This window comes from Macrotis lagotis, chromosome 4 (assembly GCF_037893015.1).
Source record: "Macrotis lagotis isolate mMagLag1 chromosome 4, bilby.v1.9.chrom.fasta, whole genome shotgun sequence".
NCBI lineage: Eukaryota > Metazoa > Chordata > Mammalia > Peramelemorphia > Peramelidae > Macrotis > Macrotis lagotis.
The window spans coordinates 229,871,951-229,892,070 of record NC_133661.1 but is presented as its reverse complement, the minus strand read 5'-3'; the positions used below and the strand labels follow the sequence as shown (position 1 = coordinate 229,892,070).

General features: G+C 34.6%; 1 protein-coding gene across 1 annotated transcript in view; it reads right to left on the bottom strand.

Annotated features, from left to right (window-relative positions):
* Window positions 1–20,120, bottom strand: part of KCNK10 (potassium two pore domain channel subfamily K member 10) — a 175,121-nt gene that overhangs the window by 10,336 nt on the left and 144,665 nt on the right. Inside the window, exon 5 of the mRNA XM_074232058.1 lies at window positions 7,645–7,831. Within this exon, the coding sequence (XP_074088159.1) occupies window positions 7,645–7,831 (187 nt within the window). The remainder of the gene's footprint in view (window positions 1–7,644; window positions 7,832–20,120) is intronic.

Genomic DNA, 20,120 nt, shown 5'->3' with positions numbered 1-20,120 from the left:
TGATCCTCCAATTTGTGCCCAGTGCTCCCCAGGGTTTAGGTCAGGAAACTGCCCCCATTGCTGTGAGGCATGCTCCCAAGCACCCTGGAACTGCCTCCAGGAGGCTGAACTTTCTTCACTCTGGCAGGTCACCCCTCTAACCCCATGGATCAGAGTCTTTCCACTATTTTTCAGGTTACTTTGGTCTAGAAAATTGCCTCACTGGATCTTTCTGTGGGCTCTGTCTTTCAAAAATTTAGTTAGAGTCATAATTTTAAGATTTTTGAAATATTATGGAAAGAGCACCTAAGAGAGGTTCTTCTCCTGTTGCCATCTTGGCTCCGCCCCCCCCAAACTATATCACTTTTAACAAAAATTTAAGAATCAAAAAAAACCCCAGTTCATAAAGGCAAACAACATTGGGTGTTGTGAATAAACTACATGTGATTATATATGTAATATTCCATATCTTAAAAATATTAATCAAAATAAAATAAAAATATTATATTATGTTCATAAAATATAAATAAAATACCCCCTTTCTAATCTGTACTCCACTCAACTAGCAGATTGATCTTCCTAAAGTGCAGTTCTGTCCATGTCATCTCTATTCAATAAACTCCAGTGATTCCCTTTAATATAAAATTCTTTACTTGGCTTTGACCTTCCAATCTTCTCATACATTACTCTCCTCCACATACTCTGCAATTCAGGGATTTTAGCCCTTTTGATGTTCTTCACACAAGTATATTTTCCATTCCTATGCTTTTTCATTGGATCTTCCCCCCACACTCAGAATGTTCTTGTTACCTAATTCTACAACCCGGCTTACTTAAAAACTAAATTCAATTTTAAAATTTAAAAAAAAGATTAAGTTCAAATCCCACCTCCTACAAAAGGTAGTCTAAACATGACATCTATATCCAATGACTAGAGAGTTGAATATTCCTAAAGGAAGTGAATCATATTTGTCTTGACATTTTCCCTGAAAACAGAACCTGGAGAAAGAAGAAAGTTGTAGTAGGAAAGTTTTCAAGTTCACAGTGTAAAGTCAAATAAAGGAAATGATAGAGTTAGTTTTTGTTATGTGTTCAAGGATAATGAGTCACACATCATTTTGCATTGTACTGTTTCTTGCAAATATTTTCAAAAACAGAAATAATTTGAGTTGTTATATCAACATCTGACACAGAAGATGGAGAGGTGGAAAAATTCTATGAATAATTCTATGGGAGCCTCTGAATTAAATACATATACTTCAGTTCAAAAGGTGGAGACAGGTGAGGATAATTAGAAATATATTGTCAAGAATATGCATCAGTAATAAAGAATAAGCCAAGTCAAAGATGCATAGACTACCTAGAAACTTCATGACTCTATATCATTCATTAGCCATTTTATTGAGACAGAGATAAGTTAAATGATTTGACCAGGGTCTCATAGGCAAAGGTCAGTGTCTGAGGTTGGATTGGAACTCGGGTCTTCCTCACTGCAGGTCAAATGCTCTATCTACTGTGCCTTGTGTGTAGGGAGTAGTGAGTGGTTCAGTTTAGTGGTATTGCCAAATCTGGTGGGACTACAGAATCCAAAAAAGGGGAGTAATGTGTATAGGTATACACATTATAGCTAGAGTCATATTATGAGGGGTTTGGAAGGTCTAAGAAGTTTGCCTTGTCCTAGGAGCAAAAAAGTGTCAATAGAAGTACTTGTGAAGAAGAGTAAAATGATCACATCTTAACATTTTAATTCTGAATTATTCATACAACTTATGAATAATGAAAATTGAGCACTAAATGTCAGGATTTTAAAATAAATAGTCAGACATCTTTTACTCATCTTGCTGCAGACATCATTACTCATCACAGAGAAGTAGTGAAATTATCATTTTGGGGATGGCATATGTGGGTAATTGTAGAGTGCCTTCATTGTAAGCTTCATAATTATAATTTCCAAACTATGTTGGTAATTAAAAAATCCCCAAGGGTCTGGCTACATCTAGCTCCATTCAACTCATTTTGATAAGAATAGAGACTAAACTTGTAATTTTACTGGTTTAAAAGGGAACTCTATGGTGAGGAAACTCGCTCTACCAATGCAAGTTAGTATGTGCTCTGTAACTTAAAAGCTTTAAGAGCTGTCCAGAACACTGAAGAGTTAAATGACTTGTCTAAGGTCATCTGGCCACTATACATCAGAGGCAGGACTTTGAATCCAGATCTTCCTGGTTTAAGATCAACTGTTTCTCCACTACACCATTTTAAGGGGTGAGGAGTTTAGAAAGAGGTAAAAGAAGTGGAAGCAGGGGTAGGGAGAGGGTCTAATCTGTGATCTTATCACAGAAGAAGGTTAACTTCTCTATGACTTACAGTCTTAGGGAGTTATCTGAACATTGGGGGTTGAGGGTTTCTCACATTCACTGAGCAAAGTAGAAAAAATTCTGGTCCTGAAATCAGGAAGGCTGAGGCTCAAAATTAGCCCTAGTTATGTTTACATTACCTTCATTTCTGCATACATCCCTCATTTTCTATCCAATGAACTATATCACTTTTAACAAAAATTTTAAGAGGCAAAAAAAACCACAGTAGGTAACAAAAATACCTCTAGCAATTATTAGTTATACAAACCTAGTCAAGTCAAGTCACTGAACTTCTGTCTGCCTCAGTTTTCTGAGTAGTTAAATGGGAATAATAATAATAATAGCACTATCTCCTAGATTTGTTATGAGAATCAAATAGATAATAGCACTCTGTTGATCCTTAATAAATGACTGAAGGGTTTATTGATGATTCACTTTGTACTGGGAAGTGGTTCTACAAATGCTGTCAACCTTCTAAAAATTAAAAATCCAAGCATGCCAGTCAAGAGCCAGAATGAGTGAAAAACAAGCCACCACAATTCATTTCATCACAATTTCCTTTTCCCACAATGGTATCCTCAAGGGATGATTCCAGAATCACTTGCCCCAGTGAATAATTCAGATTCATCTACTTCATGGTCTCCCCAGGATGCTGTTCTTTGGAGTCATCCCATTCTGAAGATGTAAACATTGACCTTGATAGACCATTCACCCAGTAATGAAGGCCACTAGGGTGTGCTAGAGAATGCTATTAATGGTCATTTTTCAATGTGTGCCTATCCCCCTGGAATCCTGCAGAGTAGTGTCACCTCAAAGTCAGCCTGCAAGATGTTAAAACAGCAGCACAACTCAGTTGGGGATGAATTCAGTCGATAACAAAATCAACCAGCAATTAATTCTATTCAGCTCAGTTAGCAGAAATAATCTTCCTGAAGCAACTTAGTTGTTGAGCAGCCTAGTAGAACTGCTACCAGACCAAACCAGGCAAACAATCAAACATCTACTAGGTTTTTATTTTTAAATGATGTCTAAATGCACTTACTGAAGCATTATTATAAATTAGCAATAATTAAAATCCAGTCTTTTTCAGACATCTGATTAAGTGGGCTTTTTATCTATTTAGAGCCAATAGAAGGAATCTCTATCACTGGAACTTTCAGAGCACAAACAAAATATTTCCTTTAAGGTTTGTAAAGTGTTTTACATCGTTATCTCACTATAATCAGTATTATATGCTATTTTCACTAGTTTAAGACCACAGTAAGGAGATTTTTAGTCATGTAAGGAACCCTCAAAGAGATTTTTTAAAAATCTCTGAAATAATTATCCTAAAAAAGTCTCCTAAACCTTAGGTCACCATATCTGTGACAGCCCACCTGTACATAGTAAGGATTTAATAAATGTTTATTATCTGCTTCAGCTGAGGAAGGATTTTTTTTTACATTAGTAAAATGTACAGTTGTACTAAAAAACTGAGAATATTTAAATCTAGGTCATTCTGATTATAGAATCAGAGATATAAGACTAAAGGAGCCCTTAGAAGCTTTCTTCCTTTACCTAAGAGAAAACTGAGACTAAGGGAAATTAAGTGACTTGCCCAAGGTCACTAATCAGCAGAAAGATCATCTAGACCCAGTCCTTCTGATTCTAAGGGTTAGCAGTTTATTAAGCATTTTTCCCCATTGTAACATGTTACCACTGGTATAGCTATATAGTATCAGATACTATAAAGGGCGGAAAATATTCAAGTTAGATGTATTTAAGGACAATGATGGAAAAAAGGAAAATTTTCCACAATATCATTATACAAAATATCACTGATGCATTTGAAGTTTCAAAAGTAAGTTTACTTTTATTTTTATCCCCAGTATTTAGTACAATGCCTGGTAGAGAGAGAGTAAATGCTTAATAAATGCTTGTTGACTAATAACTGATTGATTCATTTCTAGTTTATCAGGCACCCATAATAATGAGGAGGAAAGAAGACACCCAAAATATGTACCTATATTCGCAGCAGAACAATCATTCTAGAATTATTCCAACCATAAATCCTGGTCTAACTCATCAGCTAATGATGTTTTTGCTATAATATAAATTGACTGCATACTACTGATGTTTCAGAAAATTCTAATCAGAACTATCCTCTAGGGTTCTGCTTTTGGGTCTTCACATCTGGAGATAGACTGTTACATATTTTATATACATATAAATTATATGTACATTTATATATATACATATATATGTATATATGTTATATATCATTTCAGTCCATTCTCATATAAGTTATGCTTTCCAGTACTTCAGTACATTGATGGAACTTTTATGAATTCAAAAGATTGTTAAATAACTGCATTTTCCCTTTTTGTCATAGACATTGATTTTTTCTTAGTTACAAATATTTATAATTATGAAACTATACCTATATTTATTGTAATTGAAATCAGATTGATTTCACAAGATTTATTTCTTATTATCTGATGCATATTTTCTACCCACCCACCCCATCCTACCCCAACTTTTTACACTCTATGAGCAGTCTGGTCCATTCAAATGAAACCAGTGTTTTTACATGTGGATGCTTTCAAATGGACGCAACCTGAATGCACAAAAGGAAAGAATGGACAAGGTTTGGATGCCGGTTTGGATGTTGAATACAGTGCTGTTAATCATTTCAGCTTTCTAATTTTTAGTGATAGACCCAGGCAATTAAAGGGAAAGTCTTATTTATGGCTTAAAGCACCATGCAACCCAGTGCAAGTAACAACAAAGTATTTTTTAGTGGATCCTCTGGGTCAGGTAATTAGAAAGCAGGCAATAGTGCTGTTGCTTATTGTCTCGCCTATAGCAGTCTTTCCGTAATTTCCTTCTGGATAGCTTTCCATAGAACAGACCATGTATCACATAGTTCTTCATACTCTACAGGGAAGCCAAATTGTTCCTGGTATCAATAATAAGCAAGCAACAAGCCTTTACTAAACATCTTCTTCCCAGCCCTATATTAAGCTCTAGAATACAAAGTAAAATTAAAAACTTGTCTCCCATCCTTAAGGAGTTTACATTCTAATGTATATTAGATATAGATAGATAGAAAGAAATAGAGAGATATAATATTAGGTATGTATGTGTATATGTATGTATGTATGTATACACACACACACACACACAATTAAAATAGGGTAGGAATGCAGACTTTGAATTTTCTACCCGATGTTTAAACAAAGACTAATAAGAACAGTGACAAACATTTGACCAAATAAAACAAATATTTAAATTATGATTATTTTAATGATGAAAAGGTCCACTTTCTAGTGTGAAATTAGGTAACTAGCTGGTTGGGAATGAACCCTATGGAATGAAAATGAAAATAGCAGGATGAAATCAGATGACCACAAACACTCACAATCATCATCTAATGCTACTTAGGAAAGATTATATAGAAAAGAGGTTAAATCCTACTTTGTTATCAGTATGCTCCCTTTCCCCCCTCACATCCCCAACCCCTGTTTGAGATAAACATATGGTGATTTTTTAAAATCTCATTTAATGTATCTCTTAATGGTGGTTGATTATAAGAACTATTACTGTCCTGCCCATCAAAAATGCATATTCAATTATAATTCTTTCTTTCTGATGCCCAATGCCAATTAGCCCTCAGAAATCAATGAGTTGAGTCAGAGAAAGTCTCAGATATTTGTCAGCAATATTAGGGAGCTGCCAAACCATCCCAGAAGTCTGATGACCTATTGTTATCCATCTTGAAAAAAATATCTTCAACAAACTGTGTTAGTTACTGACATTGAAAATGAAGAGCATTGTTAATTGATTCAAGAAGTACTAAAATATCTGACTTTTATATATCTTATTCAAATTAAATCTATATTGAATGGGACTTTCTAATATTTCATCCTAGATTGCTCTCTTTTTTTTTTGGTTTTTTTCAAGGCAATAGGGTCAAGTGACTTGCCCAAGATTACACAACTAGGTAATTATTAAGTGTCTGATGTCACATTTGAACTCAGGTCCTCCTGATTCCAGGGCTGGAGCTCTAACCACTCTGCAACCCAGCTGACCTTTCTCCTAGATTTCTTATTGCTATATAGAATTCTATTAATTTTGTGGGCTATTTTGTAATCATCTACTTTCCTGAGACTATTGTCTAAATTATCAAAATTAATTTGCTGATTCTAGAGAGTTTTCTAAGTAAACTCTCATGTCATTACTAAATAGGCATAATTTTAACTACTTTTGTCCTCTATTTTTGCCTTTCATTTCTTTTTTTGTCCATTGTTATCTCTAGTCTTTTTATAATTGTTAATTAAATTGGAGAAAGGAGGCATCCTTATTTTACTACCTATTTTTACTGAGAAATCTTTTTTTTAGTTTTTTTTTGCAAGGCAAATGGGGTTAAGTGGCTTGCCCAAGGCCACACAGCTAGGTAATTATTAAGTGTCTGAGGTCGGATTTGAACCCAGGTACTCCTGACTCCAGGGCTGATGTTCTATCCACTGTGCCACCTAGCTGCCCCCAATGAGAAATCTTTTGAAGTTTCCCTATTGCAAATTATGGAAGTTTTTCATTTTCAATATAAACCTTTTATCAAATGAAAAAGTGCTTCCTCTATGCCTTTGCTTTGGGGGGGGGGGTTAGGGAAGGGCTTAAGCAGAATGAATGTTGCATTTTATCAATGGTGTATTTTTTGTATTTATTTATATATTCATATGATTAACATATAATTTATTTCAAGAAGAATTGTTTTCCAGATGCTGGGCCATCCTGTTTCCTTGATATATTTCCAACTTAATCACAGTGAAAAATTTTCTGAATAAATTGCTATAGTCTTTTTGCTGGAATTATACATTTTCAAATCAATATTCATTGTTAATATTTATCTATATAGTGCACTAATAGAGTTGAAAATTTAGTGTTGGAAAGAAACTCATTTCACTCATACATAATTCACACAATTAAAAGAGAAATAAGCTTTATAGATGTACAAAGCTTACCTCTCCTCTACTGCAGGGAGCTGGTACTGTTTGTATCTCCCAAGTCTATGGATTTTAAATTAGACTTGGTTCCAATGTGCTTCTGTATTGTTAACAACATAGAATCATTAATATTCTGAGTCATTTTCATGTCATTCTCTAGAAGGGTATTTCAGCAGACAGGTTAGGAAAACTTCATTGATAGAGTTATTTCCATTCTCTCCTTTTAATACATATGCATATACGCACATACACATACACATACACATACACACACACACATACATATACATAGAAGAAAGCCCACTTGGATCCTAGACATCTTACCTGCCACATAATCACCAAAGCCAACAGTGGTCAATGTGACAACCACAAAGTATATGGATTCCAAAGCTGTCCATCCCTCAATGTACTTAAAAATGACTGCAGGAATTGTTACAAAAACAATGCAGCCTGCCAAGATGAATAATATTGTTGAGATCACTCGGATCTTCGTCTGACTCACTTGCTTTTTCTAGAAGAGGGAAAGAAGAGAAAAGGGTAAATCACTTTCATAATCCTTGATTTAGATGTCAGAGATAGATGATATCTTGTAAATACTCTGAGCCATTCCACAACTGCTTCCCTTAAACAGATTTTCTAGAATAAGATAATTCAAGATAATTCTTTTTGGAATTCAACCATTATCCAAAATATTAATACTCTCCCCAATGTCTCTGACTAATATTTATTCAGCCACTTCTTGACTGTTTTCAATAATGGAAAACTCACAAGGAACATTTCATTTGTGGACAGTTGTAATTATTAGAAAATTCTTTTTTGGTCAAGCTAGCATCTACAACAAATTAGCCTAATCAATAGATACAACTTTTTCAAGTATCTGAAAATAATGAATAAGTATCTCCTCCCTTAATTTTTTTCCTTCCCAAGATCTCTCTAATCTAAGTTTAAACATTGCCTTTGACTAGAAGAATTCCAAAAAGACAGGGTATGTGTTTGTGTGTGTGTGTGTGTGTGTGTGTGTGTGTGTGTGTGTGTCTGTGTCTGTGTCTGTGTCTGTGTGTGTGTCTGTCTGTATTATAGGTATTATGTATTTCTGTGTTCTTTTTGTAAAAATCAATCATCATTGATAATAAACATGGTAGCACTTATTAAGTACTTCAGTGGACCAGGTACTTAAACATTAGGAGCTAGAGATAAAATGACAAAAATTGAAACTACTTAAATTTAAGGATTGTGTATTCTCTCGGGTAGATACATATCTTATATAAGTGGATAAAAATAAGGTAATTTTATGGGAGAGACACTAATTGGCTAAGGAAATCAGAAAAAGCCTTATATGAAAGGTAATAAAGCATTTGAATTCAGGTATTCCTGATGTTAGATTCAGTGCTCTATCCATTGTGCTATCTCATTACCTTATTAAAGTAGCTAACATAAAATAAAATGAAATAAGCACAAACCCACTTAACAATTTAAGATGGTATTGATATTGTAGATTTGTTTTTTTAAAAACAATGATTACCAAAAGCAGTAACACTTTTGCATAGTGTTTTAATATTTCCATAGGGCTTTTACATTTTATTTGTGGACAATCCAAAAATTAATCAAAAAAGAACTATTATCTTCATTCCTAAAAGCAGTAACCAGATGAAGTAAAAAGGACTTTGCTCCTGGACTCAACAAGGTGAGTGGGGGTAGAGTTGAACTCCCCATTCCCAAGGACCACCATCCCTACACTTTCTCCTATACTACTCTTTCTAAAAAATTCCATTGACCTACACCACCATAGTGCAACTGTGCTTAAGACCATTCCCCAACCAGGATACCAATAGCTCTCTGAAGGCTTGCCTTACACCTTAACCTCATAGATGAAGGGGATATTAATGGTTGAACTTCCTTCCCTTACTATTACAGCTTTCCTTTACAATGATGCCACCCACAGATACCTTCACTCTCCCTCTCCCAACTTTTTTCCTACTCACCTCTTTTTGCCTAAGGTTAAAAATATTCCAAATTACAATTCTATTTATTTCACAAATGAAGAAGGTAAGGCCCAGAGAAATAAAGCAACGTGCCCCAAATCATGAACATGTTAGAGCCAAGATTTGAGCACAGGTCTTATGATTTCACATCCAGTGCTCATCTCACTAGACCATACAATGAAATATGGAAAGGTGTAAAAGACATGATAAACATAGGAGAATTTTTTTTCCAGGCTACGAATTTTCTTTAAGAAGGTTGCTCAGTCTGCTTAGAAAAATGGAATTCCTTTATTTGACCTAAAACCCCCCCAACAACTCTAGCCAGGGACCTCAATCATATTAAACCACAGTGTTTATTTGCTAAGTGAATTCTAAATACTACTGATGGGAACATCAGCCTATTTTCCTCTATAAATCATCCTCAAACACATAATGAAATTAAAATTAATTAGGTGTTTGGGAGACACTTGTTAAGTAATAAATTAGGACCTGAATGTAATCAAAATCCAAATGAAATTGAGGCTTGCAATGGAGAATTAAAAGAACAGAGGAAGCTAACACAATTCCCAAAAATCACCAGGATGATAGAAAGAAAGATCACAGGTCAAAATATGTGGAGGGAAATTGTAGCAAGGATTAGGACACAGTTATAATTTTGATTTTCCATTTTGTAGTAGATTATCTGCTGAGGACTAAAAGCTTATATACACAAAGTACTTCCCTTAGATTCAGATAGTGCAAGTATTATTTTAGGATAAGGAAACTAAGACTTGGAGAGTTAGTAACTCATCCAATAGCACACAGCTAGTAAAGATAACTGTGAAGAATCAAACTCAGGTCTCCTAATTCTTTTGGTCCTTTCACTATGCTGTAAAATATTATCATTATTTTGCTTCCTCCTTAATAATTCCTCCAAAATTCTAAACTAATTAACAAATGATGTCTTCTCAGAAAAGTTTTGATAATGGTGTGCTTTAAATAATTAAAAAGGGGGCAGCTAGGTGATGCAGTGGATAGAGCACTGGCCCTGGAGTCAGGAGGACCTGAGTTTAAATGCAGTCTCAGACACTTAATAATTACCCAGCTGTGTGGCCTTGGGCAAGCTGCTTAACCCCATTTGCCTTGCAAAAACCTAAAAAAAAAAGTCTAAGGAGGACACATTCTATTCCTCACCATATAGCTAAGAATTAGGAAATTAAATGTCTTCTTTATACTACATATTTCTATTTGTAATACCTGCAAAGAGGCTTGCATGTTTATTCTCACCATCCTAATTTAGACCCTCATTTACATGTCAACTGACTATTGCAATAATTTCTTAATTATCTTCCATGGATCTGAATTTTCCTCCTTCTAATCCATCATTCAGAGTCATCAAATTAATTTCCCTAAAATATTCTGACTATAATACCACACTCCCTACTTGAGTTTCCAAAACCTAAATTCCTAAATCTTTCTCTTTTTTGTTCCAACCGAACTATTACTAATCATTTTTGTGCCCAAAGCTAGGAGCTCAAGTCCTTTTTGGGTTGATGGAGATAAAAATGTTCCCTCCAATCAATTTTTAATTTTTTTATTTATTTAAGGCAAAGGGGTTAAGTGACTTGCACAAGGCCACACAGCTGGGTAATTATTAAGTGTCTGAGGTCACATTTGAACTCAGGTCCTCCTGACTCCAGGGCCAGTGCTCTATCCACTAGACCACCTAGCTGCACCCCCACCCCTTCTCCAATCAATTTTAAAGACAAATTTAGTGGAGGAAGAAACCAAGAAGTAACACTAGGTCATAAGGGGGTGTGATAGGCATAAATGTTCGGTTACTTATTGACCCTGAGTTGAAAAATATCACTGCTAGGAAAAGGGCAAAATAGGGCAAAGGAAAGAATTCTATTTAATGAGACAAAGGTACACAGGATGAGGAAAGTGAGAGTTTTCTATTTTATTTTATGTTTTATTTTTTAAGGATTCATTTTTTAAAAAAAATTATTTTATTCTGAATTTGAGAAAGAAAACAAGCATTTCCATAACAACAGAATAATATAAAAGATACAGGAAATTTCAAATCTATTTTGTACAACTTGCTATTCCTTTTAACTATACAATAAAGTTATCATGTAATTTTTTTCTCTTCTTCCCACCCTAAAAATTTGCATATATGTATAAAACCATTCCATCCATACTTCTATTATCAGTTTTTTCTCTGGATGTAGCTAATGTCTTAGTTTTTTTGTAGATAATTTGGGCATTTATAATAGTCAAAATGACTTAGACACTCAAAATTGTTCTTAAGCAATATTGTGCTCTGGTTTTGCTTATTTTGGTTTGCATTATTTTAAGTGTATTCATCTTTTTGAAAAATCATCCAAACATATTATTTCTTATAGCATATTATTATTATTCACAATCATATACCACAACTTATCCATCCATTCCCCCCCCATTAATGAACAATTTTTAGTTCTTTGCCACCACAAATGTATTTAGAACATATGGAATTTTTTTTATTGTTTTCTTAATCATCTTGAGGAACAGACCTGATAATGGAGTTGTTTTTAAAAACATTTATTTTTAAATTTTGAGTTCCAAATTATCTTCCTCCTTGCCCTTCCTCCATCCAATAAGAAGGAAATCAATGTGATAACCATTATACATGTGAAGTCATTTCAAACAGGGGCAGCTAGGTAGTACAGTAGATAGAGAAGTAGTCTTGGAGTCAGGAGATCAAGAGTTCAAATCCAGTCCCAGATGCTGGACCCTTACTAGCTATGTGACCTTGATGAAATCATTTAACTCTCATTGTCTCACATCCAGGGCAATCTCCAGTCATCTCAATTCATATCTGGCCAGTGAATCCAAATGGTTCTGGAGAAGAAAGTGAGGCTGGTGACTTAGCACAGCATCCCCTCACTCAAATCCAATTCATGCACTTGTCATAGCATTATCTCCCTGATGTAATGGCCTTCTTTGATAACAAAGGACAAACATCATCATGTGAAATATATTTCCACATTAACCATGTTCCCCCCAAAAGCAAGAAAAACAAAGTGAAAAAATGTGTTTCACTCTGCACTCAGAGTTCATTGGTTCTCCCTCTGGAGAAGGATAGCATTTTTTCATCAAGAATCCTTTATAGATCACTGTATTTATCAGAATAGATGAGTCTTTCACAGTTGATGATCTTTACAAAATTGTTATACAATGTTCTCTTGGTCCTGCTCCCTTTACTTCATAGAAGTCTTCTGAGATTTTTCTGAATCCATTTCCATAATCATTTCTTATATTGTATATCTTTCTATTTTAACTAGTTTCAGTTTTTTCTCCAAGGTAAGAGTTAAAGTACTGCCAACGCTCTTAATATTCCTGAGACATGCTCCTATTGCTCCACCTTAATTATAGCTCCGGGTCCCAACCTATTTTTTCAAATACTACTGCTATATTCTTTTCCTCAGATGCACGCTATGATTGCTTACTATGTTTCCTCTGAAATGTTTTTTTCTTACCCCTCTTCCCCTGATACCCATCTTAGTTCTACTTGTACAATCTCTCTCAAGCTTGAGGTCCTAATCAAAAGTGATTTCCTTCATGCCTTTCCAGATTCCCCCAGCTAAAAGTAATGGATCTCTCCTATAGACCAAAATTATACTTTGAATCTTGTGTAAATCATTTAAACATTCTGGGCTTCAGTTCCTTTACCTAAAATCAGACATCTGTATTTGACAAACAGTTCTAATGCCACCTAATCTTGCAACCTTATCTCTCATTTCACTTTCAAGTTAAATCTAATATTAGAGTGGTTTGTGGCTATATTTTATTTTCCTTTCTAGACTATTAGTTCATTGAAGGCAAGAATCATATCTCGTTCATCCTTTTAATCTCACCAATCTCAGAATATTAACAGATGCTTTAAATCTAAATCAATACAGTCCAGTACAAATATATATTCCCACAAATATTTCTCTATGCAAGGAATTATGGCATTAGGCATCAGAGATCCAAACACAAAACAACAAAAAAGCCCTCTCTTCAAGTTTACATGTAGAAGCAGTGCAAAATAAATGAGGATCAAATGAAATAACATGGGTAAATACTTTGCAAACCATAAAGTACTATATAAATATTAGCTATTATTATTATGATTAGTTTGATTATCTACTCTTCTAGTTATCTATCTACTCTTCTAGCAGAAATAGTTCTGCTCTCCTCTATAATGCAGAAAGAGCTAAGAACGGCACAGCTTAATGAAATTTTTTTGGAGATAAAACAAGTTTATCTTAAAAATCATTCTCAGTATTATCTAGGTTGCATGTTTACTTTATCTCTATAATGCTTTAATTTCCACAGTGAAACATTGTCTAAATATTTTTTTTCTAAAATGATGGTCCTAGAGTCAATACCAATATCCGCTGTTAAGGAATGTTTCCTTATATCTAGCCTAGAATTTTACCCCTTTGTTTCTGGATCATTGTTCCACCTCCATCCATCCTCTTAATAGACATATCCTCTTTTTTTAAAAAAAAATTCCCTATTTTCAGTGAAAAACCATGGTTCTTTTTCATCCTTTCTTCTTCTATTATTCTGGCTATATCAATTGAGCCTATTCATGTTCTCAGCTCACAATCTCTGAAGCATTTCTATTTGCCCTTCTATTAATTTTCTCTGCCCCATCCCTTCCAGCTTTTCATTATCCTTCTGAAACTACGGGGAATTGCAGCTGATATACCTGAAATTGGCATCTGACTAAAGCACTGCTCTGATAGGCCATGAGCTTTCTTCTCATCTTACCCCCTTCTCACCCCCACTCTCTCTACCTTGCTCACCACATACAGAACTCTGATATTTCTAGGCAGTGAGGTTTCTAGGAAAATTCACCTCCATTTATTAGCAGCCAGCAGGGAGTAGAAAGCTTCTCAAAAGCCAAGATCTGATTAAGCTTAAACATCCCAGACTAACAATATAAAATTTATGTATTCAAAATTGACCTGGACCTGGTGATCTTTTGCTGGAGATCCATGACTCATCTGACCTCACTGTTTATGTCAGTAGTACCACTAGTCACCCAGCTAAATCATCGATTTAGAGCTAAGAGGGACCTTAAGAGTCATCCAACCTAACCTATCATTTTATAGATGAGGAAACTGAATCAAAGGGATTAAGTGGATTGCTGGTTGGTCATATGTGTTCAAAAACAAGGTGTTTTATTTAACCATCTCCTATCATTCACCTTCTGTATCCAATCAATTTTCATTTCAGATAGATTCTACCTCAATAACATTTCTCATATATATTCCAGGGTCATGAATCCTAGACTATTTCTAAAACTTCTTAATGTAGCTTCATGAAAAAAGGGACTGTGTTATATCTAAATCTAGTGTGATGCTCTATACAGAAAAGTCACTGAATAAATGTTAAATGAATGTGTAAGGGGCAGCTAGGTGGTGCAGTGGATAGAGCACCGGAGTCAGGAGTAACTGGGTTCAAATCCGGTCTCAGACACTTGGTAATTGCCTAGCTGTGTGGCCTTGGGCAAGCCGCTTAACCCCATTTGCCTTGCAAAAAAAAATGAATGTGTAAATAAGAAATGACTAGGTGGCACAGTAGATAGAGAGCTGACTCTGGAGACAGGAAGATTTGAGTTCAAATCTAGCTGTAAGATACATGACCCCATGCAAATCATTTAACCTTTGTCTATCTCAGTTTCCTTAAAGGTAAAATGGGAATAATACAGCACCAATGTCAAAGGGTTGTCACATGGATCAAATGAGAATGATAATTGTAAAGTGCCCTGTAAATCTTAAAGTACTATATAGATGCTGCTATAATGAATGAATAAAGAGGGGAGGGAATAAACATTTATTGAGTACCAATTCTGTCTAAGTTAAGAGCCTCACAAATCTTTGATCCTTATAACAACTCTAAGACCTGGGTGTCATTGTTATTCCCTTTTTACAAATAAGGAAAATGAGACAGAAAGAGGTTAAGTGACAAGCCCAGGGTCATACATATATAGCAACTATTTATTAAAAGTCTTCAAGTCTCATCTTTCTTCTGGGTTCATTCCCTAAATTTATTCTTTATATTAATGTCAAGTTTTGTTTTGTTAGCGTTTTTTTTTTTTGCAAGGCAATGGGGCTAAGTGGCTTGCCCAAGGCCATATGACTAGGTAATTATTAAGTGTCTGAGGTCGGATTTGAACTCAGGTCCTCCTGACTCCAGGGCCTGTGCTCTACCCACTGCACCACCTAGCCGCTCCTATATTAATGCCATGTTAATCTTTCTTATTCGTTGATCTGATCATATATAGTAGCTGTTAAAAGATCTTCAGTAATTTCCTAGATTTTATCAAGTAAAGTTCAAACCCTTTTGTTTATCATTCAGCTTCCTCCTCTTTGGTATGACTCCACCTTTGCAATCTTATCCTATATTACTCCCTACCTCCCATCACCACCATGCACTCTACTTTGCAGGATACTGGTGAATATTTGCTTTCCCTTGTGAACATCACTTGCTCTTTTCTGTTTCAATGATTTTAAATTATGCTATTTCCCATGCCTGAGACATCCTTGTTCCTCTTTTTGGTCTGTTGGAATTTCCATGATCCTTTAAGTTAAACTTAATTTTAAAAAAAGTAATTTGGAGTGATGCGTGGAAAGTGGCAAAAAATGTCCATATATTTTGACTCAAAGATTCCATTTTTAGGTGTGTACCCTAAGGTGTTGATAAGAAGAAAATCCACATAGATGCAAAAATATTCATAGCAGTACTTTTTGTGATAGTAAAAATAAAAAAACAAAGTAGATGGATTAAGAAAATTGTAGAAAATGAATGAGATGGACTATTACTATGCCAAAAAATGTGATGATACAAGAAAGTGAAAAGACTATATGAACAGATGCCAAATAAGTAAAATCAAGATAACAAAATGTACAATGACTTCAACAATGTAAACAGAAAGCAAAACAACTTCAAAACAATTTTAAAAAGTGAATGCTTCAAAATTACAAAAAAAAGTATGGCCACAAAGAAGAGATAAGACATCTTCTCATCACATCCACCATATTTTGCGGGAGTGGGAGATCCATGGGCATAGAACACTATCTATCTATCTATCTATCTATCTATCTATCTATCTATCTATATATATATATATATTGATTGATTGATTTTGATAACTTTTTTCTTCCTCTTTTCTTTAAAAAATATTCTTTGTTAAATAGGACAGCTCTCTGGGAAAGAGTGGGGTAGGGAAGAATATATGAGGAAATTTGAGTGATGCAAAAATAAAAAATATCAATAAAAATTTACTAAAAAAGTCAAACTAAACCCACCATTTTTTCCAAAATTTTCCTGAGTCTCTTGGTAAAGGCCTCCCCTTTGCCTCTTTCACATAAATAGCACTTCATAGGTTTCTAATACACTTATACATTTTTTAAAAATTAATGCCTTTTGTTTCTTCATAAAATCCATTTCCCTATAACTGACCCCCAAAAGTTACCCACTCCACTCTCACACACACATTGAACTCTCTCTTATAACAAAAATAAGCAAAATCAACTGACAGAGCAATTGTGTTTATCACCATAAATGACAATTTCCACCAAAGCTCCCAACTTTTCTACTGAGAGAAGATGTAGGTAAGTATCTGTTCTGAGGGACTAAGACTGGTTGTTAAAGTTAACCAGAGCTGTATGGCTTCTTAGTGGTTTTTTCCCTTCTTACATTATCATAGTTTTAAAAACTGCTGTTTTATGTTTTAAATATTTTTGTTTAATCTTCATAAGGTCAGGGGCTAAGATGTATCTAAACTGTGTGCCTTCACCATCAGCAATCCAACAGAGTGCTCTGCGATGTTAAAGATGTTTGGTCAATTTGAATGTGAAATGTTAACCTATCATAAAATCATACTACAGAGTTGGATAAAACATTAGAGGCCACCCCTGCTTTAAGACTAAATCCTCACACCTACATTCCTTACTCGTGGTTATCTGGTCTCTGATCAATCATATATTGATTAAGCAACTTTACTAGGTGCATCATTCAAAGCACCACTGACGACAGGTACTCACTACTTCGAAAAGTAGCTTAGACCATTTGAGAACATCTTTAATGGCTAAAAAGTTTCTCCTTGTATCTTTTCTAGTAAAAGTTGAGAAGAAATATATTGGTATGTATAGATTTACAGATACATACATATATGTACTTACATATTATTTATATTTACATATACACATGTTTTTATAAATATATGTGTGTAGTGTTATGTATGTATATTTGTAGATAGATAGATGATAGATAGATAGATAGTTTCTGTTATAATTTTCATTTTGGAAATTTATTGATCACTTAGTTTGTTACTATAGCTGATTATTGTTGTTGCTTGTACTTGGTTCTTGAAGAGGACCAATGATGTCAGGAGGGTGATGTCCTGAATTGCAAGTGAACTGAATTTGAGTGAAGCAAAGCTGTGTCGTCATCAACCTTACTCTCTCCACCAGAGCTATCTGGTCCAGTGACAATTTGGACAGAATGTCAGGATGACTTAAGATGGCCCTGGATACAGTAGATCTGGCCTTTTTAAGCTAAGGTCTTTCCCAAGTCTCAGTTTGTTTGAGACAATGCAAATCCAATAAGAATTGTAGCAAAAGAAGACCTAATTTGTCTGCACAAAAGAATCAGTGTGGGAGAGGAAACAGAACCACTCAAGTATAGAAAACCTTTCAGGATCCAAGGCAGGTCTTTAGCCACAATATAACAACAGTCCATTTCTCCTTAAATCTATGATTATAATATATTCTCCTTCATTCTCTCTTCATAAAGATGATTTTATGTAATTATATCTCCATACTCTATAAAGATAGTTTGTAGATATTTCTGAAGAGCTGAGCACATATTTTCATTTAGCTGTCAAAATTCATTTTAATGTATTTATATAATCTTTCTCTCAAGGAAATAAAAGGTTATATAAATAAAAGAGTGGGATTTAGCTCCATGAAATCTCTTATGAAAGATGTATAAATATAATAGAAATCCTGAAAAAAATTCAGAGTGAAGTGGTTTGCCATTGAAAAAAAATTGGGCTGAGAAGTAGATGAAAACTAGGCTCAAATCCTGGCCATGCTACTATGTGAACTTGGACAAATCATCATAATAATTCATTAAGTCTTGGTTTTCTTGAATGTTAAGTAACAAAATTTAACCCAATGATAACCTAAGATTGTTTTCATCTCTAAATGCAATGATCTGAGAACTGAATGATAAGCTACTTTAAGTATGTTGTCCTTTTTTGTTATTTTTTCCTTTTTGGTGAGAAATATATAACCTGAATTTTTTGAAAATCAGACTTCAACCTGGGTTTTCCTGCCTTTATTATTACTTTAGATTAGTCATTATTATTCATTAGGCTTATGAATCTTGGTCCTCCAGTTAGTTTACTTACTTTTTTTCTTGCAAGACAATGAGGTTAAGTGACTTGCCCAAGGTCACACAGTTAGATAATTAGTAAGTGTCTGTGGCAGGATTCGAACTCGGGTCCTCTTGACTCCAGGCCAGTGCTCAATCCACTGCACCACCTAGCCTCCCCATTATTTACTTTCTTTCTTTCTTTCTTTCTCATGGGCCATATATTAACATAATTTGCTCCAGGATCAAGATTTATGTGTGTGTATGTTTGGAGGGGGGTGTCATATGCACTTATAGTATCAAAGGATTAATCACAATAATAACAGCCTATTTTAAACATGGGAACATAAGATAAGAAATATTAATGAATACAGATAGGGAAACTGAGGCTCATGGTTGCTTAGGTCATTCAGGTAGTAAGTGGCAGAACCAAAATTTTTAGCTAACTTCTATTAGTTCAAGATTAGCAGAACAGATCAGTACTCTTTCCACATTTATAAAAAATTATATTCCTTATCACTTTACTATTTAACAATAATAGCACAACATATAATAGAACATTTAATGTTTGAAAAGAACTTTATATACTTTATTTCAAAAAAATATCCCAACAACCTTGTAAGTACAGGACAAATACTGAAAGCCCCCATTTTATAGGTGACTAAAGGTGACAGTTAGGTGGTGCAGTGGATAAAAGCACTGACTGGCCTTGGAATCAGGAGGACAGGAGTTTGAATCCAGTCTCAGTCACTTATCACTTACTAGATGTGTGACCTTGGGCAAGTTACTTAATTCAGACTGTCTCACATTCAGGGCCATCTCCAGTCATTTTGATTCATGTATGCTCTCTGGATCCTGATGGCTCTGGAGGAGAAAATGAGGCTGGTGACTTAGCACAACACCCCTCACACTCCAATCCAATCCACATGCTTCTCATGGCATCACCACCTTGATGTCATAGTCTTCTTTGAAAATGAAGGTTAAATATTATTAAAGGTGACTAAAGCTAGTAATGAATAGGTGACTTATCCATAAAACTAGTGTCAGAAGTAGGATTTTGAACTACATACCTATGGACTCAATATTCTTTTAATTAAACTACATTCCTCACAGCAACTCTGAGGTAGGTTGTACCAGGTATTACAAGTTTAAAGGTTTAGATCTATGATTTCACAATAAGGAAATTGCCTCTACCACTATAGATAGGTCATGTTCTGCAACTTATAAGACCATAAGTCTCTAAGATAAGAAAATTACTGAGGGCACTTAGGTGACTTGCCCAGAATCTCAGGGTCAATATGCATGAAAACACAACTCTTACAGATTCCTTTATAGATATGGAATGTTGTTATTGTTCAGTCATATCTGACTTCATGACCCCATTTGGAGTTTTCTTGGCAAAGGCACTAGAGGGTTTTCCAT